Raw genomic sequence first — 11004 nt, 5'->3', positions numbered from 1 at the left:
TATATATACATATATGTGTGTGTGTGTGTGTAAAAAAAACAACCTTACTTGAGTTTTCAGAACAGGAATTCTTATTGCATCCACTTGCAGACATTATACATTCTTACAGGCCTCTGCGGTGCATATGTTTGAGTTCTGCTGTCCAATTAACTGGAAAAATGAGAAATACCTTTGTGTAAATAATGAGTACATTATCATTTAGGACGTAAAATACAACAAAACCATTACTTTTTTACTGCTGTCTTCTCACTCCCCTAGATCTAATTGTTTTTTTTTCCCCTTCAATCTTTCCACATGACATATTATTTCTGAGAACAGAGTAATTAAATGTGGAGCTCAAGGAAAAAAAAATTACAGATAAACAGACAAGTAATTACACACTTTTTGTCCTACATGATTCTCACTTCAGCTGTCAAAGCACTGTGAAGTTATCCATAAGCCCATCAATAAATGTTAAACTGAAAAGAGACCAATGCAAAATCCAATATGTGGTTGGTTGATTAGAACAATTGTGTGTTTTCTTCAAGGAGAAATCAAAGCATCATTTCTGCTTTATTGTGGAGAAGCAAAATATGGAGTAAAAACTGTGACAGAAAGCAAGAAAATGGTAAAATATCTGCGCTAACATTAAAAATATTTAATAAAGTTCTGTCTTTTTTGTAACTTTTACATTTAAATTCACAGGAAACATATTCTGTGATTAGTCTCTCGGAAAAAGGGTTGGGGCAGTTCATGTCCTCAACAATGTTTTTTAGCAAAGGTGATGTGAGCAAGGCCAAGGTCAGTTTAGTTCTTCGCTGTGTGATTAATTTAGCCTCCTTGGCCCTGGCTTTTGTGGAGCTGTGCACCTGCCTCAGCAGTGTTTTAGCACCTATAAGCTGCGTCTTTACTTCCAGTGTGACTGAAGGGCTGCAGCTGAACGGGGCTTGGTCTTTGCTCCAGAAATGCCCCAAATAAAACCCATGAACCCATGATAGATTGAAAAGAATAGACTGGAGGAATAAAGTGCAATGTGTTGAGAAAGTTAGGCTTTTAAACTGGCAAATAAATGGATCAAAGCTGGAATATTGGGAAGTAAGTTTTACTTGTTCACGCTGAGCTGCAGGATAGTTTGAAATCTTCCAACACCCGTTTTATTTGGCCTACGGAGAAACCAAGCAGAGAAAGGGCAAACAGTAGAGGAGGAAACATTGCTGATCTTGTTAGCAACGGATGGGAAACTCAAGGACACAAAATTACTAGGATGCTTCTTCTTCCTGGACATACAGCGACTTGATGCAATTATTAATACATATAAATATATGTTTTGCCATATTTAAATATCTAGTAGTTTTTGTGACATTCCTTTTAAAATATGTAGTTGTACATTTTAGGAAACGTTGATGTTGAAGACAAATGGTACTGCCAAGGCTGAGAAGTTTAGCATTGTGGAAAGGTTAAGCAAATGTTGGGCACATTTTTAACTTTAAATGTGTGCTTTTGCCTCACTCCCACCTTCATTTCTCCTCTGCAGAGTTTCTATGAATACAATGTTTTCTATGAATACAAACAGTGAAATTTAAACAGCAGATACCATAGGAATCAACAACTGTCACTTTTATTGACAGATGATATATTTACCTCCTAATTGCAAGAGAGTAAGCTTGACCTATTTCTGCCTCCATAGGTTTGTGAAAAATACAAAACAAAAACAGCAATTCTGACCTCAACTCCCATGAACACTTGTGGGATCAGCGTGGGTGTGCTGTTCATGCTAGACTGGCCAACACAACCACACAGCAGTGTGTGAGCAGGCTGCTGTCCAGCATGAGTAGGAGCTGCTGTTCATGGTTCTCCCACATGTCACAGAGGCTCCTGTTTATTGAATGTCTTGTTTTGTGAGACTTGAATGATCCAGTTCATTGGAAAACACCAAACACAAACCAGTAGCAGAATAAACGGTTTGAAACTGGGAGAAAATATTTATTTTTGAGTGTTAGCTTTATGTAAACTTGACTGTTTCCCTTCAGATGCTTCTGTCTTACACCCAAAAAAATGAAAATAAATAGCTTTCAAAGTAAAATAAATTACAATAACTAACTAATGCAAGTATTAAGATATAAGCACACCTTTATAAAAAAGTCTCACAAAACACACATCACTAATTGACATGAATCTATTGGAAACAAAACAGCTACTAAGCATTAAAAAGCTACTAAGACCTGACAAAAATCTTCATGTTTTTTGTAACTTTAATGAAAATTATAGAGCACTACTGAGTTGACTTGATCATGTTTGGAACACTCAGAAAATACTAATAATACTACTTTTTTTTGGCATAGCTTGGCGTTGGTGTGACTTTTAAGTTCATTTTCCAAAATAAATAGCAACAACCACTAGAGGGCACTGTAGATGTGCATCAGTATTTGCTACTGACAGAAAAAAAGAAGAAAAAGAAGAAGAAACACTGCTCAATCTTACATTGGGTTCGGTGGAGTTGTTCCAAAGTGACACAAGGGATTAAGAATTCCTTGGATTAGGTGATTTAAAGTGATATAGAGAGTTTAGCTGACTTGTTAGCATGTTCTCTATGCTATGGTTATTGTGAGGTTACACTCACTAATAGTGCTGCCACAAACGATTATTTTACTAGTCGACTAATCACCGATTATGTTTTCCAATTAGTCGACTAATTGAGTCATGCGCAAACTGGATGTAAAGCACACATCTTAACCATCAGCAGCGTTATACTAACTAAAAACTAGATATACTATATAGCATTACCTGCAATAATACTAGTGTGAATGCTGTAAGCTGAATTTGGCTGCTGAAGATACTAGTGCTTATCGCTGAAGATGGTGAAATTGATAGCTAAAAACACTGAAGCTAATAGCTGAAAACGCTGAAGCTAATAGCTGAAAACACTGAAGCTGATGGCCCACTCCAAATTTGTTGAATGCAAAATTAGCCTAAAAAAACAGAAAAAAGTCTAAGTTATCCAAAACAACAAGAATGCAGCTGAAATATTACCTAAACTCCAAACTAGCCAAAAAACTGAAAAAATCCTAAATTAGCCAAAACAGCTAGCATGTAGCTGAAATGTTAGCTAAGCTCCAAATTAGCCTAAAAAACCTTAATAAATGATAAAATAGTCCAGAAAGCTAGCATAACGCTATTATAACTGAGAACAATAGAGTTAAACCAGTCTGTGGTCCTATAATGCAGATAAGCTTGACCCATTTTTTTTTTGTTTGCAAAAATACTTCAATTCATTGAGTTTTGCAGGCTTAAACATTGTTCCTACACATAAATTATTGATGTAAGTTGTTCTCAGCAGCAGGTGTGAGTATTAATAGTTGTGTGTCTCTCCGTTGCCCCACGACGAGCAGGTATTGTTTAAGGTTGGTGCTGACACCCTCCAAGTTTCCTTGGGGAGGAGACTGAACTCCTACATCACTCCTGATGTTCTTATTAGTGTGATTACAAAGACAAAAGCTTCCCCCAGCTTCAGCTCCGCTCCGAGATCAGGACAGGTGGGAGATTGATCCATTTGTCATTTTAACAGACCAAATGAACACACAAAACGCACAGGACACACTGACTGAAAACGGAGAGCGACTGTTGTGCGGTGTTCCCTTAACCTAACGTTCAGCTAATGAACTTATTTGGAGCAAAGAGCATCGCAGAATCCTGCAGTCAGGCGTCCCCCCCTGGAATTAAGTTAAACTCTCTGCAGTAAGCCTCTCACTTCTCTGCTCCGTGTCCTCCAGCCAATTAAATCCTGAAAAGTGCACGTACAGCTGAGGAAAAAGGAGCAGAGCACCAACCCTTCTAAGCATGCTGCTCAAGTGTTTGACATTTTCACACTATCCTCATAACAATTACCATTACTTATGCAAACACCATGGTCTTTTCTTCCGTGTTTACAGTAGGGTCTTAGTTCCTCAGGGGGCATTACTGTATGTCTCTCCATGTAGGGCGTTTGTTTGAGCCTGATGGGTTTTGTGTATCCTTACAAGTGCACTTATGTGGATTTATATTTCTATGTCTATGGGCTCTGCCGTTATGTGTTGATTTAGGTGTTGTCTTACCCTTAGTAAAAGTGTAGCCCTTGCTTTGCACTTTTCCCTGTGGATCAGTGATGAGATTTGTTTCAAATCCACTTATAAGACTAAGCATTTTAAATCTAGTTTCAATTAAACAGCAGAACATCTCTGTTGTCTCAGAATGTTAGCACATTAATAAAGTCTCTACTTGCATGAAAAAAGATTATAATCCAAAATTAAACAGAAGTAAAATTCACATATTGCTGTGCTGCTTGAAAGCATTTTAGTATGCTTGTGACATAGGAGCCCTGGAGAAACATTTCACAAATATTTAACTATCTAAATTTTGGTTAAAGGGTTTATTTGGTTCACTTAAAGTGAACTAGAGTTTGTTTCCCCTAATAATCCAGAACAAATTTTTAGTCTGAGTACATCTAAAGTCTGGGTCAAGTAATCACTCTCTGACCCATCATTCAAGGTGGTCTCGGTTCGTTTACAGTCGGACTGAGCTCCAGTTCTCTCTGAGGTTCCTCAGTCTGATTAGGCTCTGTGCAACAACTGGACCAAAAACTACCACCTTAGCCGGGCATTACGGAATTTAAACTGAGTAAAGGAGCAAAGATGAGACACAGCAACTCGGTGAAATGTGGTCGGATTAATACAGGCTCATTAAAATAACTTTTAGCGTGGGAGAGTTTTCTTCTCACATTGTTTTCCCGACAACTAATGTGTCATAAACATTAATCTTCTTAATTGTCGTCTCCTAAGTAACTGCCTTGCAGCATGTCTCCAGTGTTCCAAAGTAACAAGTTAAAAGTACTGTACCTGATTTTGATTCAGATGTTCAAAATTGGTCAGCGAAATACAAAGTTTGAATGAATAAACTACCATAAGATAGTGTGTTGAGACAGACCAAGAGCAAATTTCTGGACTCAATCCAGACCAAATTAAGCTGACTCTGTCCAGACCAACGGACTTTTCCGTTCCGAACACACCCTGAAACTCTGTTTCATTCTTGTAGTTGTATGTTCTGAAGCAAAACTTATAGAAAAAATGTCATAAAGTTTGCTGGACTTCCTTCTGTGAAATGTTGACATAAATCTAACTTGACACATCTCCATGGGATTCTGTTGGAATTCACCAAACCATTTTCTCTCTCCCCTCAGAAATCTATTGTGACACAGCGGGCATGACCGACGAACCTTTGACACCAAAAAGCTTGACGTACTCTTTAAAAGCATTCCAGAACAATCTCTCATCCTCACCCAGGGCCAAACTCAACCCAATCTTGGGCACCTTTCCTAATTAATGAAAACACAGTATTTGTGAACTCCCCGCTGCAGTCCTTCAAGTGTGCGATGATGTTTGAAATGCAGTATTAGGTTGGTGGAAAGCAATTACATGAAAAGAAAGGTCTCTCATTCTTAAGAAACAAAAAAGTGCACACTTTTCATACACTGTGATTTCTCACACCCCTTTTCATCCCGTCTCTTTTTGTCATGTCTATATTTGCTCTCACTTGATAAAGTTTGCTTCACTACATTTGTCAAGTGCACCTTCCTTCTACTTTTTCCTTTCATTTTGTCCCTTCACTGAAATTCTAACCATTTTTGTCCAATTTCTTTAGAAGAAGGCAGGTGTTTTTTTGTGTTTTTTTAGCTTTATCAAGGACTTGTTGCACGAAGAATCCTATTTAAAGTCAAATAGCAAATTGCAATAAACAAAAATGTAATAAAGTTCCAAGGTCATAATATCTTAACACCTTCTGTAAACAAATAAATCCCCTGTTTATTCAAGGTTTGAGGTCCAAAATCCCATTAGTTACAATTCTGCACACTATAAATTTCAGATATTTAGGAGAACGAGACATTTGTTAATAAAACAAAGACAGCCTCCTATTGCATCATGTTTTGGTATTTTTTTTTTTTTTTCAGAACTAGTGGCTGGTGAGCAAATGTGAATCTTCCTTATGCACCACTATGTGCATAAGGTATTTTCTGTTTTCCAAGTTTTCTGCAAGTTCCAGTAAATTCAGATTTAGTCAATTCTAGATATTTATTTACTCAGAAATTCTTTAGTTTTCCAACATAAGTATGATAAAAATCCAATCATCCATACATGAACAATTCTGTAATAAAAATGTAAATTGACTTATTTTCATTTTTTATATTCATCTCAAAAATGTTTTTATTTGAAATCAAGTTTGCATTTCAAGCAGAGAAAATGTATTTGTGGCCATTCTAAGAAAATTAAGGCTGGGCAATTATCACCGTCATTTTTAATGTTTCTAATTTAGAATTTTGTTAACCTTTATTTTACCAGGAAAGCCCATTGAGCTTATCCCTCATGTTATCCTAGGCATGTTTACATTAAAAGTGGGGTTATCTGGACCCCACAAGACAGCACTGAACTTTTTTTTTCAAGGACTTCATATCTTTACTGATGTCCGTGGCATTTAGCAGTTCTGACCCATACCTCTTGACGGCCCCAATCCGTTGTAGATCTACAGAAAAATGGAATGGGACGGTTGGGGCAGAACCGCTGTAGTTACCTGTTCATTAGCAGAAAGTGATGACGACATTAGAAAGAACCAACATAGCACTCAACCGTTTTTATATATTTGTCGTGTGTTTGAATTTTTGGAGCATGTCATGCACTTTATGTTGTGTTTACACGAAAAGTACCATAGACACAAAGCTGATTGATTGATGAAAAATAACCGAAGTAGAAAATATCTTTCTGTCCGTTTAGAAATGAAGAGCTGGTCACTTTTGTCCAGCTCCCCTTTCATTCTGTCTCCCAGCAATCATTTGGTACAAAAGGCTGCAAAACTGTCTGATAGATATTTGTAGACTATTGAGACGCAGACAGCACTCAATTGTACTGTTGATGGGTTTGGCTTATTATTCGGAGCAAGAGTTGTGCATCTTTCCTAAATGAGGCTTAATTGACCGCTCTCCGGCATGTCTATGCAAGTGGACGTTCAATCTGTTTACCTCAGTCCTCTCCTTTCATTCATCATCAGTTTCCAGAATCAACTGCTGTCGTTCCCTCTTAAGGCTCTTTCAATTTTTATGTCTCATATTATTAACCTTTCTCCACACATTACTGCAGGAAAGTTTGCTGTTTGGTAAGGCATTTGGTAAATCAATTGTAGCCAAAGAAAACAATACCAAACATTTCCCCTCCGAGCGCGGCCTCTTTACCTCCCTCCTCTCATCCTCCTGTCCTTGCTATCATCCTGTTTGTGTGTAAGCATTTCAGAGCCATCAAGTGGGCTTTATGTCTTATGTTCCCCCAGGATATCTTTTTGGGTTGAACACCAAATTCAATCTCAGCTTCCCAATCAAAGGTAGTAAAAACAAGACCATTGCTGCTGCCTCAAAGGCAGCCGCAGACCAGCTTGGTCAGATAAATCGCAGAAGCTCATCCTTCCCCTATTCTCTTTTCATCCCAGACCCCACCAGTGGCCCACATTAGAGCCTGCAGATGGCCAGGAGAGATTTAGAAGCTGCAATCCATCAATGTAATGTAGCCTGAACCCCTGGACAATCGCCCCGCCAACATGTACTGGAGCTGGACTGCACTGCCCCCTTTCTGGGGCCACTCTGATCACGGCCCACTTAAGCAAAACTTTGGCCCAGCTTCACGACCAGAGCCAAAGTTAGCTCACACAATAAACCTTTATCACCTATATGTGTTCTTTAGGCCCCCAAACGAATTCAGGTGTGCATATATTTTTCTATCTTTGCTCTCTGTTGCACTAATGAGATTGAGGATACGATGCTGCCAAACATCTGCTGCAGAGATTCCCCTAACTACTTAGAGTTCAGAGGAGAAGCCAATTTCTCAAGATGATTCAGTGATCTCTAATGAGAGCCTACTTGACAATGAATTTTACCTTACTGAAATTCTTGAACTTATATTACTTTTCAAACTATTTGTTTATTTCCCTGCAGCCACAGAGATGAAGTTCTTCTGTCTGAGAAACTCCTGACCTTTTTTGGATTTTCACCTTTGCTTTATCAGATGTAATCTAAAACCACAAAATCATTTGTTTGAGTGTTTCTCTTATTTTCCACTTGTGTTAGGATTTGACATGCTTACAGCCATATTTCTGGATTAATGACATGCAATGCAGCACTTGGAAACAATACCGCACACGCTTAGAAAAAAAAAAAAAGATTTTCGTCCTGCCCTGGGCTGTCTGATAGACACAGAAGGAGATTGTTTCTGTTGAATAAGAGATGAATCTCTCTAAGTGTCACCATGCAGCCACGACCTCTGAAATATCATTATCTGCAGGGTAGGGAGGTTAACTTCTCTAATATAGCCTGAATACAGGACAGGGATTCCACCAGCCAACACAAACCTGCCTTGTTACCAGTAGATTTTTAGAAAAAGACATCCCTCTTTTCATTTGTTTTAGCTGTTCAGTGTTGCAAAACACCCAAACATTTTTTTTCCTAACACAAGCTGTCCATCAAAACTATAGGAAGCCCTAAAGTGTAATCAGAATGTTTCAGTTTGCGGTTCCCCACAAAGAAAATAACAGTTCCTGCTGCAATGAATGTGTCACACGGCAGAGAAATGTCTTCATAAAATGGCTTGAACATTTTAAGAAATAAACTAAGATGTCTTATTTAAATTATATGCAAATGTATAAGAGAAAAAAACTTCATGTTGCAACCTGGAAATAAACTAATCCTGTCATAATCGGGAACCATTGCGTTGCATTGAACACACTAATAAGAAAAAGAATAATTATGTGTCCCTTTATGGGTATATATAAAATGTATGAACAATATGTGCATACTTAGTGAGGTTAATGTAGGTTAAGTATGTTTAATGTTATTTAATAATTGTATTCATATTAAAAGGAAGGTCTTAATCAGATTCAATTAGGCAGGTTGACTAAAAGGGCCAAGAATATCCTTAGAATGAACTAAAATAAATCACATCTTAAATCGCAGACAACTTTCTTTGAAATTAAACATTCAAACATTTATATATATTTTTAATTATTGGTATGCTTGAAGTTTTTTACTTTACATCACAATGAATGGGATTTGTCTGTAAGCTCGTGACAAGTTTAGAATTTGCTTGAAAAATCTGCTTTCAAACAAGTCAGTATTTTAATATTTTATTCCAGCTCTCATCTTTGTAGCACACTGTCAAGTCCTGCTTAAAACTGTGCTGCTTTATCAATGTTTACTGCAACATAAAACCCTTTTTATTTGTTCTCTTCTTCTGTAAAACATATCAAAGAAGCATTAAGCTGCTTTAAATTTTTATGTATGAACATTTCTTTCATGTTCATTCCCACTGAAGTCAAACTGTTCTTCCTTTTTCTTCCCTATTTGTGCATTCACTATCAGGGATGCTCACGGTGCCCCCCAGAGGCTTCCACTGCCCCGACACGGAGAAAAACTGCAACCCTTGCCTGGTTGCCACCAAAGCCTGCAACCTCAACGGTATTTGCAAGAGGCAGCGCTCCACATACATTACAACCTGCAGCAAGCTGGACACTAACAAGGGAGAGTCCTGCAACAGGAAGCGCTGCCACAAAGCACTGCGGGCGTTCCTGGACCGGGTTCCCCCTGATCTCAGCCACGGACTGCTGTTCTGCCCCTGTCAGACTGAGGGCTGTGCTGAGAGACGACGGCAAACAATAGTACCTGAATGCTCCTACATAGATAAGGAGAAGCCCAACTGTTTGGAGCTGCGGATGACCTGTCGCCAGGACTATCTTTGCAGGTAAACAATCAGAAATCAACTTTTTCTTGCGTGTTAAGAATTTGGTGGACCAATTTTAACATTTTTAAATGACCTACAGACTGATTTTTATCTCTACATCCATGGAAAATGAAAAAAAGAAATCTCCAAGTCCTCCATTTTTATTGCAATTCCCTCCCTTCCAAGCCATCCCAAAGTTTATATTTATCTGTTGTAATGTTGCCAGCAAAGTAATTACACTTTCAGGAAAGCCATAGCTATTAGATGCAGGATGAAGATGTGAAGCTAAGTTGAAGGGACAAAGCTCAATTAAGCCGAACAAAACATTAGTGGATCACTTTGGCTGCATGAGGCCTCTGCTGGTTCCAGGCGGCCAGGTTCACTTCACGTCTATCCAGCCGTAACATGTTCCCTCGCGTTAGTGCTGCTGAGAGCAGGTGAAAGACTGTGGCCCAAGCAGCTGTCAGGATCTTTTTAACCCTCTGAGCCCAGTCCTGTGCCGCGCCATCGAGTGGCTTCACATCCACACAACCGAGAGAGGTATGCTTTGCAGCCATTAGTCAAAGAGCATAAAAGATGTGAGGCATTTGAATAATTACAAGCATTTAAAAGCTCATTTCTGAGCCTAATGGAGTTCAACAATGTGTTAGACACTTGAAAGCTAAAAATAAAGCTCATAACGTTAGACTTAAAGAAAAGGAAGAACATTTGGACACTTTTTCATTTCCTCATGTAACAGATGATTAAGCCGCTGAAACAATTCAGCGACAGGACTTGAGAGCATTTGTGGGCGCAGTTGACTAAGTAGCTGTAAATGGATTGCATTGAACTGCACTTTCTTGCTCTTCATAAAATACTTTCAAAGTATTTATTCTTAAACGAGCAGTAAATGCAAAATGACAGAAAGGGCAATCAATCAATCAATTCTCCAATATAGCAATTAGCTAGAGAGACATTTTCTGCAGATAGGTAAGTCTAGTATGATCCTGGCCTTTTATTCTCTCTCTATGTCTTACAGGTCAAAAATTACCCAAAGCCCCAATTGAACATTAATTCTAGCATCTATTGTGCAACCTGCTACTAATAAATTCAACTCAATTTAATTCATTTTTATCAGATTTTTTTGTTGCACAACACAAAAAGACATTAACCAGTGAACATTATTACCCTTTTTTTTTGGCAAACCTACTTTAACAGTTTTGCTTTTCAGTGTAAAGGTTCATTTTTTCTATTGGGAGATAAT

The 11004-nt window shown here is 38.2% G+C and overlaps 1 protein-coding gene across 1 annotated transcript in view; it reads left to right on the top strand.

The window, feature by feature from the left end:
• The window catches only part of LOC112148809 (GDNF family receptor alpha-2), a 54570-nt gene that overhangs the window by 15720 nt on the left and 27846 nt on the right, over positions 1–11004 (top strand). Inside the window, exon 4 of the mRNA XM_024276166.2 lies at positions 9404–9782. Within this exon, the coding sequence (XP_024131934.1) occupies positions 9404–9782 (379 nt within the window). The remainder of the gene's footprint in view (positions 1–9403; positions 9783–11004) is intronic.

Source organism: Oryzias melastigma, linkage group LG9 (assembly GCF_002922805.2).
Source record: "Oryzias melastigma strain HK-1 linkage group LG9, ASM292280v2, whole genome shotgun sequence".
Lineage (NCBI taxonomy): Eukaryota > Metazoa > Chordata > Actinopteri > Beloniformes > Adrianichthyidae > Oryzias > Oryzias melastigma.
This window is presented reverse-complemented; position numbering and strand designations above follow the sequence as displayed.